General features: G+C 42.3%; 3 protein-coding genes across 11 annotated transcripts in view; all 3 read left to right on the forward strand.

Annotated features, from left to right (window-relative positions):
* Positions 1 to 23,967, forward strand: part of LOC120932477 (protocadherin gamma-B2-like) — a 353,457-nt gene that overhangs the window by 143,621 nt on the left and 185,869 nt on the right. The gene's annotated exons all lie outside the window — the stretch shown is intronic.
* LOC120932480 (protocadherin gamma-B5-like) lies at positions 3,733 to 7,327 on the forward strand. Its single transcript, XM_040344874.1, has one exon. It carries the CDS (start codon positions 4,868 to 4,870, stop codon positions 7,325 to 7,327), a length of 2,460 nt encoding a protein of 819 aa, XP_040200808.1. The 5' UTR covers positions 3,733 to 4,867.
* On the forward strand, positions 16,644 to 19,850 carry LOC120932482 (protocadherin gamma-B5-like). Its single transcript, XM_040344876.1, has one exon. It carries the CDS (start codon positions 17,403 to 17,405, stop codon positions 19,848 to 19,850), a length of 2,448 nt encoding a protein of 815 aa, XP_040200810.1. The 5' UTR covers positions 16,644 to 17,402.

Below are 23,967 nucleotides of genomic sequence, written 5' to 3' on the forward strand. Positions count from 1 at the left end.
TGGGCCATATTCTCAAACAAGTTACACCGGCGTATATGGAGATGCGCGGCGTAAGTGTAAAGATGCGCCGTCCTATCTATGCGCCATAGTCACAGAACCAGATCCGCCAGAAATCAGGCTACTCCTGTCCGTCTTAACTAGTTTAAGTTTACGCAGCGTAGGCGTATATTTCAGCTGATGGCATCCTAGGCTGCCATAGAATTAGTATTCAAATATGCAAATGATGTAGATGCGCGGATTCCCGAACCTACGCGCGATCGGCTTAGGCTACGCGCTGTGCGCGTAAGACGATTGTCCGGCTGAAAGTTACCCCTTATAAAGCTCGGTTAACTTTGCTCCAGACCTGAGTAAGTTAGCTTGAAAAAAGCAAATACAGCAGCACCATCCCGGACGAGCTGAGCAACCAAATTTTACGGACAACACATTCGTATGCCAACATGCCAGGGGCAGGCGTGGTCTTAGCACTGCTAGTGTGTGAGGAGGAAGAGGCACTTAGAAGGAGGAGGGCACGGAGGAGGGCACGTGAGAGGATCTACCCACAGCGCATTAGCCTCTTTGGCATGGCTGATGTGGATGTGTATCACCGTTATAGATTCAACCCTGATGCCATCCTTGAAATTACCAGAGCCCTGAAGAATGACATCAGCAGCCCAACACAACGATCCCATGCAGTGCAGCCACTGGTGAAGGTCCTGGCAACATTGCATTTTCTTGCCACAGGCTCTTTTCAAAGAACCAGTGGAGACGTGGTTGGGATATCCCAAACCAGCATGAGTAGATGCGTGCACCAAGTTGTCCCCGCAATACTCCGACGCATGTCGCACCACATAATCAGACCCACCCAGGAGGACATGCGGCTGAAGGCAATGACAGATTTCTGCCTAATTGATGGTTTCCCACGCACTGTGGGTGCAATTGATTGTACCCATGTGGCAATACAGCCCCCCCACGAGACCGAGCACATATACCGCAACAGAAAACATTGGCATTCTATCAATGTCCAAGTGATCGTGGATGCACATGGCCTCATATGGCACGTCCGTGCAAAACACCCCGGATCCAGCCATGACAGCTTTATATTCAGGCAAAGTGACATCCCAAGACAATTTGAGCAGAATGTGTATGGGGACAGCTGGCTGGTTGGTGAGTGACATGGGTGTCAGGTATGACTGTCCCCCCCCCATGATACAGACATCACGAGGGGCACATGCATGACTAACATCCTCCTGTCTTTTCCCTTCCAGGTGACTCTGCCTATGCACTGGGACCTCATCTCATGACTCCATTCCGCAATCCGCAAACACCAGGAGAGAGAAGATATAACGAAGCACACGCACGCACCCGTGCAGTGGTTGAGCGAACATTTGGCATCCTTAAGTCACGCTTTCGATACCTGGATAAGACTGGGGGTACCCTGCTGTATTCCCCCAACTTCGTGTGCCAAATCATCGCTGCATGTTGCGTGCTGCACAACTTCGCAGTGAGAAAGGGCCTGCAGATTGACCTACGTGATGACCTGACCCCCCAACCACCATGTCCCCCCCTAACCGAGGCTACCCCGTCTGCTGATGGTACAGCAGTCAGGAGATGTCTCGTGGAGCGAATCTTTGAACGTTAAACACACACATTAAACATGGCACACAGAAAATGCACGCATGCACACCACTGGGGTCCCTAGCACACACACCCCACATGCACATCCCATTGGATTAGACCGAAGTACACCGCACGGTACTAAGGAGCAGCAACGCCGCGTCAAGGCTCCAATGATGTTGCTGTCCATTCATACACCTTTCACACGGACCTGGGGAGAACTTATCCCCAGCGACCGAGGGTGACACCCCTTACTGGCAGGAGTGTCACCCCCCCCACATTCACACACCATTCACACTGTGCTATGCACTACTTTGTGCAGCACAAAAAATACAACAGCTCTTACTTAGAGCATAAATAAAATAATATTAAAAAGCTCTTACTTAGAGCATAAATAAAAAATTATATAAAAAATCATACTTAGAGCATAAAGAAGCCCAAATAAATCACCGGCCCCGGCGCGGACTCCGCCTGGTGCCCAGGTTCCTGGCCCTCGCTTGTCTGGGGGGAGCCTCATTTGGGGGTGGTGGGGCATCAGGTGGAGGAGCCTCCCTCGGTGGATTAACATCCCCAGGTGCCTCCCTGGCTGGCTGTCTGCCCTCTAGAGCCACTGCTATACGGCTGAGCAGGGCCTCCTGGCATGCAGTCTGGGCCTGCACAGCCATCCGCAGGCCCCTGACCTCCCCCACAAGTTCGGCTGTGGTGGTTTGCAGCTCACCCAGACTTGTAATGGTGGCTGCAGAGTTTCCTGCCACATCCTGCAGAGCGTCGGGCACTGCTCCAGAGGAGGACAGGCTATTATTGAGCCGCCTCAACTCCTCCAAAATGTCCCCCATATGGCGGCTCTGCTGGTCCTGCTGCCTGACCAGCTTTTCCTGCAGGACTCCTGCCACACCCCTGGTCTTATGGGTGGCCTTCCTGGGGACAGGAGTTCCTGGGGCCCTTGAATAGGGGGAGGGCCGTGAGGGGCTGGTGGTGAGGGGCATGGGACGGGAGGGGCTGGAGAGGGTGATGGAAGACCCTGAGGGGCTGGTGATTGGGTGGTGCTGTGATGTTCCGGGCATCTCATGTGAGTCGTCAAGAAATAAAATGACCTCCTGCACACTCTGGGCCACCTCCTCTTCATTGCCCACCACCTCCTCATGGGCAATATCCTCCTCAACCACCTCCTGTGCGGAGGACTGGCCACTCCCCTCCAAAAAGGCCTGTAGGCTTCCCAGGGGGTCAGCCACTGTAGCAGACTGCTGGGGGGATGGTGTTGGACGGACAGCAGAAGACGGCCCAGCTCCCTCCTGCACACCTGTGGATGACACAAAAAAATCCCATGTTGGTGGACCCACACACTTGTCACATGTCCCCCCCCCAAACATGCTACACACCATATAGAAGATAAAACACACTTACCTGTCCTCATGGGTGGGTCACTGGAGTCATGGCCCTCCAGGCCCTCCACCTGCTCCCTCCGCAGGCATCTGGCAATAATTTCCTCCTCCTCTAACAGCCGGATCGGACAGGGTGGCCCACCTCCAGTGCCCCTGGCATGTTTGGCAATGGTGGCCATTTTATTTCTGACCACCCCCCGCAGGTCATTCATTTTTTTAATGATGTCCTGGGGGGTCCTCACCTCATGGCCAAGGGCATTGACCTGTGCCGTCACTTTGCGTAATATTTCTTCCTTTTTGATTTTGCTGGTATTGCCACTCTCAGCACCATGGAGCCTGGCATCAAAGCGCTCCATTGCTGAGATAATAACTTCCCTCTCAGCAGGGCTGAAGTTTTTTTCCTGCGGTCTTTCTTTGGCATAGCAGCAGCAGCAAAGTGAAAACTCCAATAGGGAAATACAAGGGAGTCACTTTGCACTAGCTGGGCGGATGCTTGAAGCTTTTATACACTGGGCCGGCCCAACTTAGCATGGATTTACGCCTATTGTCATTGTGCGCATGCGCAGAGGGCGGAGCACGTCCGGCACATGCGCCGTTAGGTCTGGACATCATTTGCATGGGGTCACGGATCATTATAATGCTTCACGCCCACATCCCTCCTACCGTCACTTGCGCCTACTTACGCCAACACATTTAAGTTACGCGAGCGCAGCGTAGGACGCAGGGGGTTCGGGAATATGGTTCGGCTCTCGCCAAGTTAAGCCGGCGGTGCGCATCGGAGATCCGCTCCGCCTCACTAAATATGCGCCGATCTACGAGAATATGGCCCAGTCAGTTTAAATTACACACACAGCATTGAAATCTATAACATCTTACTTTAATACATTGGTTAAACTTTCACAGTATCACATGGAAAATATATTATTGTACTTAGTAACTGGTACAAAAATCTATTTAGTTGCACTCTCCACCAAAAGTCCCCTTTAGTAACTGATCAGACTTGCGCAACGGATAGGAGGACATTTGAACCATTCCGCCTTTCTATTCCGCCTTTTCAATTGTATAGTTCTGTAGTTTGGAGATTTCTTGCAGAACAGCACATTTCAGGTTATGCAAAAGTATTTAAATGGGGTTGAGGTCTGGACTTTAATATGGCTAATTCAAATACACACTTTTTTTTGTGGTACAGTCAGGTGATCCTTTGCAGACAGCAGGATTTCCTGAAGAGCAGTGGTTTCTTTCATGGTGCCCTCCCATAAATACCATTGTTGTCTAGTAATTTTGCATGGTGGACAATTGATTTAGCTAGTTAATGGGATTTTCCAATGCCAAAAAAAGACAAAAAATTGTAGACAAAGAGTGCAATGCTTTGTCCATCATACGTTTAGGCACATTTCTGTTTGTATTATCAAGAAGGCGTGGTTATCTCTTATAACTTATTGTGTTGTCTGTTACATAGCATTGTTCACAATTCAACCAGGCATAAATATATGAAGAATGTATGCATGCTGCATTTATCTTTTAATGTAAAACCTAATACTATTTATAAAGACAAAAATGTTAAATCGGATTAAATCCAGAACTGCCTATTTGTACTGTCTATGTACCAATGCAAACACTAAATAAAGCATAGATTGAAAAGTATTTCAGTGTTGCAGTTCCTCACTTACACCTCAGAGCGCCGCTGTTTGCCCAATAAGGAGAAGAATACAGAACTGGAGATCCACTGGTATTTTCATCATCTACACACACTGCAGATCTGCATGAGGAGGCACAGCCATTTTCTGGATTCTCTCTGAACAGCCAACACATTTTATTATTTTCACAAAAAAAAAAAACTTTATTCTCTCTGGATTACATATGCTAAATATCCTGAAGGACACTATTTGTAGATGCTAGGCTTATTCAAGATGAAGCAATCTTCACAGACATGCAAGGGAATAACATGGCAAGTAATATTTTCCTTATTTTTTTTTTGGCTGTGTCATTCAGTCTCAAGTCAAATTCATTATTCCATTGTAGAAGAAATGAGAAAAGACTCTGTTATAGCAATTATTGCAGAAGACCTGGGATTAGATATTAAACAGCTCTCATCAAGAAAGCTGCAAATTATATCACATATATCAGAGAAATATTTGTATGTGAATGTGGATAATGGACATCTCTATGTGAAGGACAGGATAGATAGAGAGGCTCTGTGTGGGGCAGAAGCTACCTGCTTCCTAACCTTTGATGCTGTGGTTGAAAATCCATTTAATGCTTTTAAAGTGAAAATAGAAATTCAGGATATTAATGACAATCCTCCAGTGTTTTATCCTGAGACGTTCACTATAGAAACTATTGAACTAACATCACCAGGAACAAGATTTGCATTACAAAATGCAGAAGATCTGGATATTGGTGTTAATTCAGTACAGACATATAAACTCAGTGACAATTCACATTTTACATTAAGTCAGAAATTTAGCAGTGATGGATTTCAATCACTTGAGCTTGTGTTAGAGAAATCACTGGATCAAGAAATACAAAATGTTCATGAACTAATTTTAATAGCTCTGGATGGAGGAAATCCTGTAAGATCTGGAACAGCTGTAATAAGAATCATTGTTATTGATGCTAATGATAATTTTCCAATATTTTCTCAGAAGGTGTACAAAGTTAGTGTGAGTGAGAATGGTGCAGTAAATACTACTATAATCAATGTAAATGCTACAGACAGAGATGCTGGAACAAATGGGCAAATCACTTATTCCTTCAGCAAGACATCAAAAAATGTCCATCCTTCTGGCGTTTTCAGTATTGAACCTAAAAGTGGTGATATTAAAATAAACAGAAAGTTAGATTTTGAAGAGACAAGAAATTATGAATTGTCTGTTCAAGCTAAGGATGGAGGAGGACTTGTTTCGCATTGTAAGGTTTTGATAGATGTCATAGATGAGAATGACAATGCTCCAGAGATATCCATCAAATCCTTATCTTCACCCGTTCCTGAGAATTCTGCACATGGAAAAATGATAGCTGTAATCAGAGTCCATGATAAAGATTCAGAAGAAAATGGAGAAGTGGATTGTAAGCTCACAGGGAAAATGCCTTTTAATTTAGTTTTGTCATCTAACAGTTTTTATACAATTGTGACCACAAGTTCTATGGATCGAGAGAAAGTGTCAAATTATAACATAACAATTGTAGCCACTGACAGAGGATCTCCTCCCCTTTACAGTCAGAAAACCATCAAACTGGAGATATCAGATGTTAATGACAATCCTCCTTTGTTTATGAAATCTACTTATATTGCTTATGTACAAGAGAACAATTTACCAGGAGCCTCAATATACAGTATACACGCTTCTGATGATGATGCTGGAGACAATGCAAAAATTATTTATTCAATTTCTAACGAAAATACAGAAGATCTTCCTATTTCTTCCTATTTTTCTCTTAATATTGAGACTGGAGTTATCTATGCCCAACGATCCTTTGATTATGAGCAACACAAGGAATTTATAATAGAAGTAACAGCTAAGGACAATGGACACCCATCTTTGAGTAGCAACACAACAATAACTATCAAAGTCATAGATCAGAATGATAATGCACCAAAACTCCTATACCCACCCCCAGAGAGTGGAGCATCAGCGGGGTTTGAGATGGTGCCTTTTGCTGCTGAGCCTGGATCATTAATAACAAAGGTAGTTGCAGTGGATGCAGACTCTGGACATAATGCTTGGCTCTCTTATAATTTTGCACAAGTAGCTGAGCCATCTTACTTCACCATTGATGAACATACAGGTGAAATTCGAACGCAACGTGTTTTTCAAGAGAAAGATACTCTGAATCACAAGATTGTGGTGATTGTAAAGGACAATGGTATTCTATCTCTCTCTGCTACAGTTACTGTCACTCTGGTTGTTGCAAATGATTTCCAACAAGTAGTCCCTAAATTTGTCAGTCACTTCACTGATGAAGATTATCAATCCAACTTGCAGCTGTACTTGATAATTGCTTTAGCAGTAATATCTCTGCTGTTTATTATAACTGTTATGTTGGCTGCATTATCTAAATGCAGAAAGTCTAAACCATTCCCAGTATATGGGCCGGTCAGTTCAAATTTATATCCTCAAGTCGATCCCAGGATGCTGTCTCAATATACCAGTGGAACACTAACACTTCCTTACTCTTACAACGTTTGTGTGGCTTTGGATTCTGGGGAAAATTCTGGGGACTTTACATACATGAAAACGAATCAAAATGTCCTTCTGGATAATCTAATTGATGCTGATGATTCAGGTGTTGGAAAGGAAAGTTTAATGGAGGATTTGCCAACCAGCAGTCAAATCCAGGTGAGCTTTTGAAAACTTAAAGCACTGTCCATTTTTATCCCCTAAGAGCATTACATTTTATAACACTCTAGATACATTACAATAAATCTATACTTTGTCTCACCTGTCACGATTGAGATAGGTGGTCTAACAATTGCCTTGGTATAAGAATTTTTTTTTGTAAATAACAAAGGTTAAAAATGAAAAGATTTACTGAGTATTAAAGGGGAAAGAGAGGTTTTTGAACAAAATGTGGGGCCTAAAGCACGTGGAAGATCTTAAAGTGTATCTCTAGCCAAAACGTAAAATAAGTCTGTGCATAGTTAATCCCTTTGCTGTTTCGTATCAATTGCCTGTTTACCCTGCCAAATATCTCTTCATTCAGACACTTCCCATCCTGTATAAACTATGATATGTTATTTACATGCAAATGTATAGTGCACCTGAGGCTTCCAGAGATGATTGCAGCTTGATGTAGCACAGTGGAAGCTTCTGCTTTAGCAATGTGACTGGGTCTCTTTAACCATAAGGAAACTTGTAATATGATGACAAGCTTAACACAGCAGCTGTAATGTTCATATTTCTATGAGAATCCTATGGTTATCGACTATGGTAAAGAACCACAGTGTGGGCTTCACCAGTTTTTGTTGAGTAAATGGACAAGTGTTGGTGGCTTGACCCTTCTTTAAGAACCATGGATTTAAAGTTTTACTACACTTACTTCAAAATGGGCCCAGCTAATTTGCAGGGACAATTTTTTTCATTCTGTTATGCACATTGATATGTTGATTTAATTAAATTGTTTAAGCAAATTAAAGTCAGGTATTAAATATATCACTTGATTTAATGGTAGAATTTTTTTAAGATAAAGAAATACTTATCATTTCTTCTGACCAATAAATGTTATTCAGGGTCTTATAATAGTATTTAGGTGTATTTCTCTTTTTTTTTTAGCAATTACAAATAGTAAATAAATATTTGAGTACTGTAAAATGCATGCAAAATTTTATTAAGTAAATAGTAACTAAGATTAGTGACTTCGGTATGTTTGATCTTAACTTTGGATACTCAATATACTATAACTATTTAGATATGTGGAGTAAGTATGTGGAATAAGGATATTATATTTTGTGTTTTCAGTTTTTCATTACAAGCATGTGTATTATTATGCTTTGTAATGTGCCTCGTGTAGTTGCTGCCTCTCTCTCTATCAACATAAAAATCTTTTGAACCTACCAGATTTCTGCACAACAGTCTTATAAATGCTGTCTGATCTATTATATCTTTATTCACAGCCTGATTTGTAAAAGATGAAGGGTCGTATTTTGTAACTGATAGAATAATTTTTTTAGCAGCAATAGTTCCTGCAAAAAATGTTCCTTAGCTACTGACTTGCATAGTGGTGTTATATCCTCTGTGTTGTGAGGGACACAAGACTCTGGTCTGGTACAATGGATGTTTATTCAGTACAGGCTGTACACTGCAACATGCATCTCAGGACATTACATATCTCTGCTTCCTACATGTGGTGGTCTCTCTAAGATGGCTACTATGCCCCTTGACCCTTGTCATCACTGCTGGGTGGAGCCAGCCTTAAAGTGCCAGTACATGTGGAACCCTTCAGGTATAACACCTTCCATCCATCCCTAAAAAAAATAAAAATAAATAACAGGCACAAAACATTAACTGATAACTGTCCAATAACAGTCCTCCAAACAAGCTTCCAGGAACCGTTGCGGGGTTAATATGTCATCGGATCACTTCCGTCTGCCCCGTCGAAAGTCTCGTAAACCACTCTTGCAACTGAAACCGGTCAGGAGGGCGACAGTGTCGTTGAGGCCAGGCATCCAGGGATTCGGGACCGGAGGAAACAGGGCTGGCCGGAATGGGTACCGGCAGGGCCAAGAAGGGATCCCCCAGCTCAGAGGGTAAACAGACCTCCGGACCAGAGCTGGAGGGCTCTGTTGGAGCTGAGTTCAAAAGTTCAGAGTCCCCACAATCATCAGTCTCTGTGCATCCTGATTCGCTGGGAGCAGATCCTTGAGATACTGGTGGTTCAGCCGGCATCAGGGATTTGGGCAGTTGAGAACGAGGGCGCAGTTGGTCCGCATGACGTCTGCAAATGGAACCATCTTCCAGGCGGACCTTGTACATCTTGGGTCCCAAAGTCTCTGCAATGACAGCAGGAAGCCAACGGGTGTTGGAAGCCCCATAAGATCTGGCCCATACCTTTTGTTGGGCTGTGAATCAGGGGAGCTCATTGTGTTGGACCATCTTGTCTTGGGACTGTAGTACATGTTCCTGGACTGTTTGAGGGCGGAGCATATCCAAAACAGTCCATGGCTGCCGCCCCAGAAGGAGTTCTGCTGGAGTTTTCCCAGTGGTTGCATGTGGTGTGTTTCTGTAAGCAGAAAGGAAGGAGTCCAGCTGCTGGGGTGACAGGGACTGTTGTTTACTTGCAGCCACTGTAGCTTTGAAATAGTGTTTAAAAGTCTGCACAAACCGCTCTGCTTGACCATTTGTAGCCGGGTGGTAAGGTGCGGTCAACTTGTGCTTGATGTTGTGGGCAGTCAGGAAACGCTGAAACTCCTGACTGGTGAATTGTGCACCGTTGTCTGTGACGATTTCTCTGGGGTATCCAAACGTAGCAGCGAGATGTAACAGTATGGAAACCGTTGCCTTAGTCGTTGGCTGAGTAACAGGAATGACCTCAGGCCACTTTGAATGGGCGTCCACTATGATCAAGAAGGTGTGTCCTCTGATCGGGCCTGCAAAGTCCAAGTGTAGGCGAAACCAAGGAACCGTGGGCCAAGTCCAGGGCTGGACGCACCCTCGAGGAGGGTCTCTTGCCGTTTGTGCACATCCAGCACAAGCATTCACATATGTTGTGATATCTGAGTCTAGGTTTGGCCACCACACATAGCCTCTGGCCTTTTGTTTCATACGTGTGCTCCCGGGATGACCAGTATGTAGCAAGTTAAGAATGTGTCTCCGGAGGGTCTGTGGAATGATCACTCGGTCTCCCCATAAAACACAGTTGCCAGCCACAGTTAATTCCATACGCCTACGGAAATAAGGTTCATACTCCTGTGTGACAGTTGCAGGCCAACCGGACCGGACCCAGGAGAGTATTGTTTTCAGAAAGGTATCCTTGGTTGTATGGGCTGCTATCTCCCCAGAAGACAAGAAGGACAGGCTGGTGTAACGACAACTCCTGACTGGTGGAGTAGAGTCCATGGACCTCCCTGTCAGTCGGGACATAGCGTCCGCATTAGCATTGGCATCATGACCACGATACTGAATTTTGTAGCTGTATGCCCCCAAGAACAGGGCATAACGTTGGAGGCGGGCCGCAGTAGTCTGGGAGATGCCTTTGTCAGGGCTAAAGATCTGAAGGAGTGGTTTATGGTCCGTCAGTATGGTGAATTCCCTACCATACAGGTAAAGATGAAACTTCTTAATTGCCCATATCAGCGCAAGAGCCTCTTTGTCAATGTGTGAGTAATTGCTTTCTGCTTTTGTCAAAGACCTGGAGGCAAATGCCACTGGTTTTTCTGACCCATCTGGTAAGATGTGGGATAGTACCGTCCCCAGACCATAGGGTGAGGCATCACAAGCCAAGGTGAGAGGCTTCTGGAGGTCATAGTGCACAAGCATGCGTGACGCCAACAGCTTCCGCTTAGAAACTTCAAAAGCACGTTGGCATGCAGCCGACCAGTCCCATCTGTAGTGTTTCTCCAAAAGCTTGTTCAACGGAAACAAGGTGTGTGCCAGATCTGGCAGGAATTTGTGGTAATAGTTCAGCAAGCAGCTGCTGGACGTTGGTTGGGTCTGGAGCTTTGACTAAAGCATCAACCTTGGCTTCTGTGGTGTGTATACCTTCTGCATCCACAAGGTGGCCACAAAACTCCAATTTAGGCACCATGAATTGGCATTTTGCTAAGTTCACTTTCAGACCCTGTTCTTGGAGTCTCGCCAACACAAGCTCCACATTCTGCTTGTGTTCCTGGTCGGTCCGTCCTGTAATGAGCATGTCATCTAGTAGGCACTGAGTGAAAGGAATGTCCGCCAAAATCTCGTCCATTTTTCGTTGCCAAATGGCTGGGGCAGAGGCTACCCCAAACACCATCCAATTATATTCATACAGTCCCTTGTGGGTGTTGATGGTCAGAAACTTGCGGGAAGAAGGATGGACCTCAAACTGTAAATATGCTTGTTTGAGATCAAGCTTGGTGAACTTTTGACCTCCTGCAAGAGAGGCAAAAATGTCATCTACTCTGGGTAGGGGATACTGGTCTATTTCCAGTTGAGAGTTTAGTGCCATGCGGAAATCGCCACAAATGCGCAAGTCCCCATTCGCTTTCTTTACCGGTACAACTGGTGATGCCCACTCGCTGTGCTCTACCTTTGAGATGACACCTTGTTCCTCCAGCCGACTTAGTTCTGCTTCCACACCTGCTCGGAGTGCGAAAGGTACTGTCCGAGCTTTGAAGAACTTAGGCTGAGCGTTGGGTTTCAGCTTGAGTCTCACACAGTCATGCTTTATTTTTCCCAACTGGTCATCAAAAATCTTTGGGAACCGCTGCTTCAGGGACACCACCCATCCCTCATTATCTCCTAATGGAATTGTAACAGTGTTACAGGGACTTATGGCGATGTCTGGCAAACCAAAGTGAGCAATCCAGTCTCTCCCAAATAGAGGGGGTCCCCCATTTTCTAGGATATATAATGGCAGTCTCTTTGTCTGACCCCTGTACAATACCTTTACTTTTGCGTAACCCAGTGGGTGAAGTATCTGCTTTGAGTATGTCTGCAGTTTGATTGGTGTTGGGCGGACAGTTTTTCGGGTCTGAAGTTGTCTCCATTGTTTCTGGGTGATAACTGAAACTGCTGCTCCTGTGTCTACATCCATCCTGAGTTTCTTTCCCTCAACGGTTACATCTACAGTCATTGCGGAGGGTGCTGAATGCATATGATGTATGTCTAACCTGTGGAGCACAGCCTCATCCTCTGACTCAGATGATGATGTATATCTTCCCACCATATATGTCTTTGTCTTGGGGTTCAGAGGTTGTTTATCTCGCACCTTCTTGCTACGGCAAACTCGTTTCAGATGGCCGGTCCTACCGCAATTATGACAGGTCTGATCCTTAAACCGGCAGACTTTGTGATCATGGTCTGTATTCCCACAACGGTAGCAAGCTGACTCCCGACTTGGTGGGGGTCTGTATTTCCAGTTTGCAGCAGTTGGTTTGACTGCTGTTCTGAAAACTTCCTGCTTCACCTGCTCTGGGGGTTCAATTCCTCTGTATCTTTTACAGCCATTTCCATCACTGAAGCTATCTCAATTGCCTTTGTAAGGGTAAGGTCTTTCTCTGTTAACAGTCTCTTTTGTGTTGACTCACAATTCAGTCCCATGACAAACTTATCTCTCAGTGCAGTAGGTAGGTAGTCCCCAAAAGAACAGGTAGTCTGCGAAGGGCGAGCACATAAACTTTAATCTCTTCACCTGTCTGCTGCTGCCTCTGATAGAAGCGAAATCTTTCTGCAATTTCTAATGGTTTAGGCTGGAAGTGATCCTCTAGCAGTGTCAGCAGCTCTGCCAATGTCTTAGCTGTTGGTTTTACAGGGGAAAGCAGATCCCTAAGAGTGTCATATGTTTTGGCCCCAACCACTGTCAGAAACACTGCTACTTGCCTGTTGTCTGGGATGGCATTTGCACTGAAATACTGTTCCAGTCTCTCAGCCCAGGAACTCCAGGATGTCTGTTCTCCATCAAACTCACTTAATGTCCCGATTAATGACATTTTCCTGCTGGGATCTGTGATTGCTTTTATCCAGGTGACAATCCACAATGTCTTTGTCCCTCTCTCAGACTGATAGACACTTTGTAAATCCCATCCTCGTCGCCACTGTTATATCCTCTGTGTTGTGAGGGACACAAGACTCTGGTCTGGTACAATGGATGTTTATTCAGTACAGGCTGTACACTGCAACATGCATCTCAGGACATTACATATCTCTGCTTCCTACATGTGGTGGTCTCTCTAAGATGGCTACTATGCCCCTTGACCCTTGTCATCACTGCTGGGTGGAGCCAGCCTTAAAGTGCCAGTACATGTGGAACCCTTCAGGTATAACAAGTGGTTAGGAGAACATTTAAACCATTCCAACTTAAAACTGTTTTTGGTTATTTTGTGTAGTTTTAGTATTTCTTGCAAAACAGATCTCAGTGCGGTTGAGGTCTGGACTCTAACATGGTCTTTCCAAATACACTTTTTTTTTGTGGTACATCCAGGTGATCTTTTGCAGGCAGCAGCATTTTCTGAAAAGCAGTGTTTTCTTGGTGCCATAAATACTATTCTTGTTTAGTGCTTTCACATGATGGACATTTGATGTACCAAAATAATTTATTCACCAAACATGAAGATGTATTTATGTTTGTATTAGCAAGTAAATAAGGTAGGTAGGAAGGTTTTGTACCTATTTTGGTCTAATGAGAACCTCCAAGGCCAAAGATAGCTGACATATTTCAATATGTGGTAAGTTGTGAGGCATAGTGGGTGCAAAGATTGTGAAAGCCATTGGGTGCCAGACACTTATTAGATATAAAATAGGTTTTATTTCTTTTGACAGTCTTTTTTATATATTTTGGGGGAAAGAGGGTTAGGGCCAGCACACCCTTAGATAGTTGCAAACTAAATTGACAGACTCTGAGACTTCAATAGGAGGACAGCCATTCAGGGAAAGGCCCCAGCAAGGCGCCACTTCTGCACGTGCAGAATTGCTGTCTCCTATGGTAACAGTTCTTTAACAGTTCCTAACTCAACATTTCAGTTCTGTCAGCTTCATTACAACTGCTCCTTGTAGTTCTTCAATACTGAGCCCCTGGTCTCTCACTAGACCCACTGATTCACTGACTATGAATCCCTTGAGCTCCTCCAAGGTTTGTAGTGGTATCCCCTCAAGCATCACCCCTGCTTCTCTGCTGGGTCCCTAGCTTGGCACTCCAAATTCTCCTCAAGCTTCACCCCTGCTAACCGGCTTGGGCCCTGGCTTGACACACAAGGTTGCTCTGCAAGCGTCTCCTCCACAGGTTGCTCCCTGACTTGATCACCGCCTGAGATTTTCCAACTCTCCACCACACCCTTCATTCAGAATATGATTCGGTACTTGCTTCAGTTACTCACTGTGGTCCCTAGTAAATGTGTTTGGTCCCTTTGTGGCAACAGCTTCCATTCTACTTCCAACCACTGACAGGTTTTCCGGCCGACAGAACCGTCACTTTTGGTTGGACTGTAAGCCGCAGTCCCAACCCTGCGCTGCCCTCTAACTTCTGGATAGGCCCTCACACAGCCTGGCAGCCAGATGCCCCAGGGATAGGCCCAATCTCCGGCCTAGCAGCACAGGGCAGACGACACACGTCCACTCAGATGGCAGTCCGGGTGGCACAGAACACAGATCACCTGACCTCACCCAAATATATAGGCTCTCCCAGCAGGCCAAGGGATTAAAGAAAACCCCTGCCCATTGGCTGGGACACCCACATATCCATAACCTAACCTTGGGTTGCCCTTCTCATATCTAGAACCACCAAGTACCCAGCCACCTAGTGAAATAGAAAAGTGCAACAAGGCCAAACTTAGGAAGAAATCAATAGATCCCCATCAATTGACCAAGTTAACTACTCTTGGCAAGTAAATTTGTGAGGAGCTCCCTGACTAAACTCCAGGGTGCTGCAGGTATATAATGTAAATGATTCTGTGTGCTTTGTATTTTTTTTTTGTTTATTTCTTCCTATGCGGAAGACATTTATTAAGACATTAGGCTAACCTTTTTAAACCGGGGTGCCTTCAGGTTTCTTCAAAGATGCCTTGGCAAAACTGCCAAAAAACAACCAAACAATGGCCCCAAATTGTATACAAGCCAGCAGGCGGATTAAGTCTGCCTTTTAGTTACACAAAGCCATGGGTTTTCATTATGCACTATAACAACCTTCTAGGCACTGGCGTCCTAACAACCAATGATGTCATTGGTTCATAAGAAGGACTTTGGGTGCCTGCACAGCATCCTTGTTTATCCTCCCCTGCCCCTCTCCATCAGCACTGTGGTCACATTAGCTGAGTGAGGAAGAGAAACTGAGGGAGAAGATAAACAGTACTAATCAGTACCAATGTGCAAATATGTGTTTGCTTTGGAAGAATAAATCACCTCTCAATTTGGGTGTCCTACTGTGTGGATGTTGCTGCATTATGTAAAATTATTTGTTTTGTTTTTTACATTTTAGAATGGGGTACCTCAAAGTTGTGCATCATTTTAAAGGGTGCCTTAACTAAATAAAAATGGTTGAGAAACACTGCTTTAGGCAATGGTTATTGGGACATGCAGTATATACAAATAACTCAGTAGAAAATAAGAAATTACTTGTGTGTGCTTGTAACAAAATGCCTCACCTATTTGGTGTTCAAAGAACACCTAAACTGAACCAAAAAACAATCCATTGATAGTGCTTTCTCATTCGATTGTTGTCAGTAAGTGGGGTGCCACAGAAGTAACTTAACTTGAGCATAAATTATTGATAGTGAGTACTCAGCTAATACTGCCCAAGAAAAATGCCACTAAACATACTCTACTCAGAAGCATGTATGAAACATATTGGTTTTAAAGTAATATTACATTACAAATGTTTAGATTCAAAGAACAAATACCATCAAAATTACTTGCTTTTAAACCCCTGCTATAATTACCTATTATGCAAACTGTTAAGCATGCACATGTAGTTGTACTAGCATACAATTCTATAGACTGTAATTTGTAGTATACCTCAGTGTAAAATGAAAATGCACCATGAATGAAGTCGAACATACATATAACAAGGCTTAAAGTGGTTGTAAAGGCAGAAGTTATTTTTATCATGATCCATTATATGCATTAAGATAAAAAGCCGCCCCAGCCACCCAAATACTTGCATGAGCCCATCTGGATCCAGCGATGTTGCTTGAGAGACTCAGCTGCCCAGGATTCTCCCTCCTGATTGGCTGAGACATACAGCAGCGCCATTGGCTCCCACTGCTGTCAATCACAGTCAGTGAGCCAATGAGGAGAGAGAGAGGGGGCAAGGCCGGGTAACGGCTCCATGTCTGAATGGACACAGGGAGCTGCGGCTCGGCTCAAGTGCCCCCATAGCAAGCTGCTTTCTGTGGTGGCACTCAACAGGAGGGAGTGGCCAGGAGCACCTACAAAGGACCTGAAAAGAGGAGGACCTGGGCTGCTCTGTGCAAAACCACTGCACAGTAAGTATAACATGTTTGTTATCTTTATAGAAAAAAACAAGACTTTAGTTTTACTTTAAGTCTGTCAGATTTAAAAAAAAAGAAACAGATTCTAAAGCTCAACTTAAGCCAAACTTTTTTTTATTATTACCGTTTGTGTCCCCTCCAAGCAGATATAGACCCTTCCTAAGCTAAATTATTTACTTTTTAATACCTTACCATCCTCTCCTAGTGATCACAGAGCAAGCAAAAGAAATGTGACAAAAACAGTAATACAGTAAATATCCCATGTTTCCCCATACAAAATGAAGTGGATTCAGTTGTACTTTAATAAAAATGTGTTTGAATTATATGGTTAATATTCTAGGGTTACCTCTTACATAGCATTTGAGTTAAATTGTGCACAATCCCGCCATTTAGATGATTTCTAAAAGATTTTATGCATGCCATATTTATCTTTTTTGCTTTAGAACTTTATATAGTACTTCAATATAATTAAATATTTAAATAAATAACACATAATTTCAACTGCATGTAATTGACATTGTACCAATTCAAAGACTAAAAAAGCATAGACTGAATAATATTTCAGTGTTGCAGTTCCTCACTTATACCTCAGAGCGCCGCTGTTTGACCAATAAGAAGAAGAATGCAGAACTGGAGATCTACTGCTATTTTCTTCATTCAAACACACTGCAGAACTGCATGAAGAGGCACAGCCATTTCTGGATTCTCTCTGAACAGTCTACATATTTTATTGTTTTCACAAAAAAAATACCTATTTTTTTGGTCTCTGGATTACAAAAGTTAAATATCCTAAAGGAGACTTTTGGAAAATGCTGAATGTGGATGAGATGAAACACCACCCAACATACAAAAGGATAACATGGCAAGTAATATTTTCCTTCTTTTTTTCCTGGCTGTGTCATTCAGTCTCAGGTCAGATTCATTATTCCATTGTAGAAGAAATGAGAAAAGACTCTGTAATAGCAAATATTGCAAACGACCTGGGATTAGATATTAAACAGCTCTCATCAAGAAAGCTGCAAATTATATCACATATATCAGAGAAATATTTTTATGTGAATGTAGATAATGGAAATCTCTATGTGAAGGACAGGATAGATAGGGAGACACTGTGTGGGGCAGAAGCTAACTGCCTCCTAACCTTTGATGCTGTGGTCGAAAATCCATTTATTGTTTTTAAAGTGGAAATAGAAATTCAGGATATTAATGACAATCCTCCAGTGTTTTATCCTGAGACTTTCAATATAGAAACTATTGAACTAACATCACCAGGAACACGATTTGCATTACAAAATGCAGAAGATCTGGATATTGATATTAATTCAGTACAGACATATAAACTCAGTGACAATTCACATTTTACACTAAATCAGAAGATTAGCAGCAATGGATTTCAATCTCCTGAGCTTGTGTTAGAGAAATCACTGGATCAAGAAATACAAAATGTTCATGAGCTGATTTTAACAGCTCTGGATGGAGGAAATCCTGTGAGATCTGGAACAGCTGTAATACGAATCATTGTTACTGATGTTAATGATAATTTTCCAATATTTTCCCAAGAGGAATACAAAGTTAGTGTAAATGAGAATAGTGTGATAAATACTACTGTAATTAATGTAAGTGCAATGGACAAAGATGCTGGTACAAATGGGCAAATCACTTACTCCTTCAGCAAAACATCAGGAAATATTCATCCATCTGGCCTTTTCACCATTCATTTCAAAAGTGGTGATATTAACATCAACAAAAAGTTGGATTTTGAAGAAACAAGAAATTATGAACTGTCCGTTCAAGCTAAGGATGGAGGAGGACTTGTTTCCCATTGTAAGGTATTAATACAGGTTACAGATGAGAATGACAATACTCCAGAGATATTCATCAAATCCTTATCTTCACCCATTCCTGAGGATACTGCACCTGGAACAATGATCGCCCTAATCAGAGTCCATGATAAAGATTCAGGAGAAAATGGAGAAGTGGACTGTAAGTTCAAAGGGGAAATGCCTTTTAATTTAGTTTTGTCATCTATTAGTGTTTACACAATTGTTACAACTGGTCCTATGGATCGAGAGAAAGTGTCTAATTATAACATAACAATTGTAGCTACAGACAGAGGATCTCCTCCACTTTCCAGTCATAAAACCATTATATTGGAGATTTTAGATGTTAATGATAATCCCCCATTGTTTATGCACTCTACTTATGTTGCCTATGTACCAGAGAACAATTTACCAGGAGTCTCAATATACAGTATACACGCTTCCGATGATGATACTGGAGACAATGCAAAAATTATTTATTCTATTTTCAATACAAATACAGATCTTTTATTGTCTTCTTATGTTTCTCTTAATGTAGAGACAGGAGTTTTATATTCCCAGAGATCATTTGATTATGAGAAGCACAAGGAGTTTGTAGTAGAAGTAATAGCAATGGACAATGGACACCCATCTCTCATCAGCAACACAACATTAACTATCAAAGTCATAGATCAGAATGACAATGTGCCAAAACTCCTATACCCATCCCCAGAGAGTGGAACATCAGCAGGGTTTGAGATGGTCCCTTTTGCTGCTGAGCCTGGATCATTAATAACAAAGGTGGTTGCAGTGGATGCAGACTCTGGACATAATGCTTGGCTCTCGTATCATTTTGTACAGTTATCTGAACCATCTTACTTTTCCATTGATGAACATACAGGTGAAATTCGAACACAACATGTTTTTCAAGAGAAGGATATACTGAGTCACAAGGTTGTGGTGATGGTAAAGGACAATGGAATCCCATCTCTGTCTACTACAGCTACCATCACCCTGGTTGTTGCAGATAATTTCCAACAAGTAGTTCCTAAATTTGTCAATCACTTCCCTGATGAAGATACCCAATCAAGCCTGCAGCTGTACTTAGTAATTGCCCTAGCAGTAATATCTTTGCTATTTATTATAACAGTCATGTTGGCTGTTATATCTAAATGTAGGAAGTCTAAACCATTCCAGGTGTATGGGCCCGTCAGTTCAAATTTATATCCTCAAGTTGATCCCAGCATGTTCTCTCAATATACCAGTGGAACACTAACACTTCCCTACACTTACAATGTTTGTGTGGCTTTGGATTCTGGGGAAAATGACTTTACATACATGAAAACTAATCCAAATGTCCCTGTGGAAAATCTGATTGATGCTGATGATTCAGGTCTTGGCAATGAAAGTTTAAAGGCAGCTTTAACAACCAGCAGTCAAATGCAGGTGAGTTTTTGAACACTGTCCATGTGTCTCTACATGGGAACATTTTAAAACGCCTGTCATCTGCCACATTTGGAATAGGTGACCTAACGGTTTCCTAAAAAATGATCTTGGTATAAAAAAAAAAAAGACGTGTGTGACCTGGCTAATATATTTTAGTTTGGTCCAAAGCAGAGTATGATCGCTAGGTCTTTTGTGTGAGTGGATCGGCACTTGAAATTGACATTTGGATTACTGCTCAGCTAGGTGTGAGGAACTAATCTAAGATTGGGATAATTCAATAAGCTATTTACCCTTATTTAAGTAGAAAAGCTGGTTTCTCAATATACAGAGAATTGTGCTTATTTCCCTGGAGTTTGTAAAGATAACAATCTTGTTTGATGGAACTATATCACCAATAACTTTTTATGGTTTGGATGTTTTTGCATGTTTGAATTTATTCTATTGGTTTATATGAAAAAATCACTGATGAACTGATCCTCATGAATTATATGTCACTTGAATATTGAGTTTTTTTAATGTATATTTGATATATTGACTTTTTAAGTATTTGTAGGTCAATCACTTGAGACAAGTTTTTAGTATAGGGTTTATTTTAAACGCTGTACCACATTTAGCTTTTTTTTTCACATGCTACCAAAATTGATTCTGTTTTTTTTTTCATAGAGCAGGACAGGGTTAAACCTTTGTGTGGTTCTTATTGCTGTTGCTGTCACTAATGGGGAGAGTAACTCTTACCATTTTGTCAGGTAACCATTGTCACTGAAAGACAGTGCAGGAGAATGAAAAACTTCAAGCTGTCAATGGAACGAGACAAAAAGGGACATCTGCCCTTGGAAACACTTGTTCTGCTGAGAACTAACAAAGGAAAGTTTACCCTACATTTTAAGGAGGCTTCCACTTTTATTTTTCCTTTTGTGACTTTGGAACAGAAAGTGTAAGACAATTTCACAGATTGATCTGTAAATGGCAGATTACTAGGCCTCAGGACTGCCACATAACAAAGTGATTTACTGCTTCCACCAACACCAGTTATTTCTGTGTCAGCTGTGGAGGAGGAAGGATCAGCAAGGATGCACTGGTAAGGTAAGTATAGGGAGGGTTGGGGAGGGGCGTGCTTTGCACTGCTTGGGCAATGTGACCGTGTTTCTTTAACTACTGGGAAATTTGTAGCATGATGAAAAACTAACCTCGGCAGCTGTAAGGTTCATATATCTTTAAAACTTCTATGATTATTGTCTGAGATGAGGAGCTACAGTGCATGCTCCACCTCAGTTTTTGTGGAGTAAATGAACAGAGGTTCGCGGCTCGGACCCTGCTTTAAAAATCAGGGGTTAAGAGTTTTATCCCACAATCTTAAAAATGGGCCCAGGTTTTTTGCAGGGACAAGTGTTTTAATTTTGTTCCACACATTGATATGTTGTCTTAGTGAATAAAAGGCAAGTATGAAATTCAGTACAGACCATAGCACTTGTTGTAATTGTAGGTGTTTTATTGATTTTTGTAAGAGAAAGAATTACGTATGACTTTTGCCAACCAAGAAGAGTAATTTAGTGACTGGTAATTGTAGTAAGGTGTAATTGTATTTATTTAATTATATTTTGCGGTTACAAATAGTAAATACAGATTTGCATACTGTAGGTAGAATGCAGATGTGCCTATCTCAAAGCACTGCATGGTTTACTTTTTTGTTTTTCTTTAAAAGAACTTGATGGAGTGGGCTTGTAACAGAATGTCTCACCTACTCGGTATTCAAAGCAACACCTAACCTGAACCAGAAAAGCAATACATGTATAGTGTTGTCTCAATCTCTGTACCTCACCAGCAAAGGGCATAATGGTTCTTGTCTGCAGGTGGGTTGCTTTAGGAGTAACTTAATTTGTACTCAAGTAATCAGTATTCAGTTAATACTGGCAAGTAAAAAGTGCAACATGGTTTTACTCTATGAAACTTACTGGTTTTAAAGCAATAACTTTTTACTGATGTTTAGATTCAAAGTACTGATAGAAGCTACATGCTTTTAACTCCTGCTAAATATTCATATTATACAATCTGGTAAACATGCACCCAGATGTACTAGAAATCAATCCTATAGGCTGTACATTGTAGACCAGTCTTAATATATGATTAAATTGTTTTAATGTTTCCTAGAACACTTTGTAGAAATACGCCAGTAAATCCTAGGTAAAAAACATCTGTAATTTATAGTAGGTCTTTGTATTTTACATTTGCTGCCGATCGTGTGTTTATCACTCATGTGAGAACAATTAAGTTGTCCGCTTTTGACGGACGCTGGACGTCCTATCGGCGTGATCGCGTCAGATGTTCCCATGATGGCGGCAGCATATTTATAGGCATGTCAGTGACGTAGAAGGCCCCGCCCCGCTGAGGAAGTTGCAATAACGTAATGCGTATGGGGGGGAGGAGCCTGTTGGTACGTCGCTTGCTGCTATCCTTTGGAAAGACAAACATATGTTTGTATGCACATAAACACTGCCGTTTGTTTAACGGCTAAATGTGAGTAGCCTGATATATGTTATTTTAAATAAACGTTCTTAGCCTATCAGAGAGCACTTAGATCTGTTTTCTTTATTATTTATGGTCCATATGTTACTGATATATGAGGAATCTGATCTATACATCAAATCTTCTGCCATTTCCACGTTGTGAACTCTGCTTGTTTTGGCTACTGGGTAAGACAAGAGTCCATGCTTGGAGGTGAGAGTAGCCATTCTTACTGGTGGAGGGATCACTTTGAGTTTGGAGTTTTAAACATCACCTGGTGAAGATTTCTGGAATTTGGCACTTTTTTCGGAATTTGTTTCACATATTTTGGACTTTATCACATATATATATATATATATATATATATATTTATATATTTATATTTTATGTTTATTTTTGCGCTGCACTATTTACTTTTATATTTTGTACATTGTAGTAACAGAAAACATACTAATAGGAAAGTACAGTATACCTGATTGTTAGATAATGTGCTAATAAAGAGTAGAAAAAATTGTACATCTAAACTGCATAATGAATAAATGAATACATACATGTAACAAGTCTTAGATCTGCCAAACTTAAAAAAGGAAACCAATTTAAAGCTTAATGCCAGGCTTAAGTTTTTCAGATACAGTGCAGCAAGCTTATGTCGCGTACACACGATCAGTTCGTCTGATGAAAATGGTCTGATGGACCGTTTTCGTCAGATGAACCGATCGTGTGTGGGCCCCATCAGTTTTTTATCCATCAGTCAAAAAACGATTGTCTGTGGGTACGTCCATCGGTTAAAAATCCACACATGGTCAGAATCAAGTCGACGCATGCTCGGAAGCATTGAACTTCATTTTTCTCAGCACGTTGTTGTGTTTTACGTCACCGCGTTGGACACGATCGGATTTTTAACCGATGGTGTGTAGGCACGACTGACCATCAGTCAGCTTCATTGGATATCTGATGAAAAAATCCATCAGACCGTTTTCATCAGATGAACTGATCGTGTGTACAGGGCATTAGACCTCTGCCAGGATTATATTGCTGTCTGTGTTCCCATCAGGTAGATTTTAATTAACTTGCTATCCTGGATTCTACACGGCAAGTGAAAAGAATCTCCTCAACCAGGACACATACAGAAAGGAAAATCTGGCAAGCAGATTTAACAATACTTAAATATAAAATGGTTGTAAACTTCTGACAGGAAAAATTAACAAAGCAAGTCCTTCTACAGTGTGTGCTTTCCTCAATCCAAACCGCAGAGTGTGATTTCTATCTGATGTGTGATTTCTGTCTGATGTCTAGTTCCCCTGTGTCACTGTTTACCGGACTTCCTGTCCCCAAACAATCACAGGAGGGGGCCTACAGCACACCGTCTGTGATTGGCAACCTCAGCTGTGCATGTTTCCCTATGAGAATGTGTACTGGGAGCTATATCCATTCCCTCCACTCAGCTCTTAAATTACACTCATCTCTTCTCTCTGAGCTGTGCAGTGTGTGACATCAGATCCCCACCTCTTGTTTCTGGAAGCTTAGACATGCTGTGTTCATTCTGGACTTTGAAGGGCTAGAGAGGAGAGAGAGAGCTGTGATAAACAGGTTTAACTTTTGTAGGGGGCATTACCTGGGGCTATTT

The sequence above is a fragment of the Rana temporaria genome, chromosome 3 (assembly GCF_905171775.1).
Source record: "Rana temporaria chromosome 3, aRanTem1.1, whole genome shotgun sequence".
In the NCBI taxonomy this organism is placed as follows: Eukaryota; Metazoa; Chordata; class Amphibia; order Anura; family Ranidae; genus Rana; species Rana temporaria.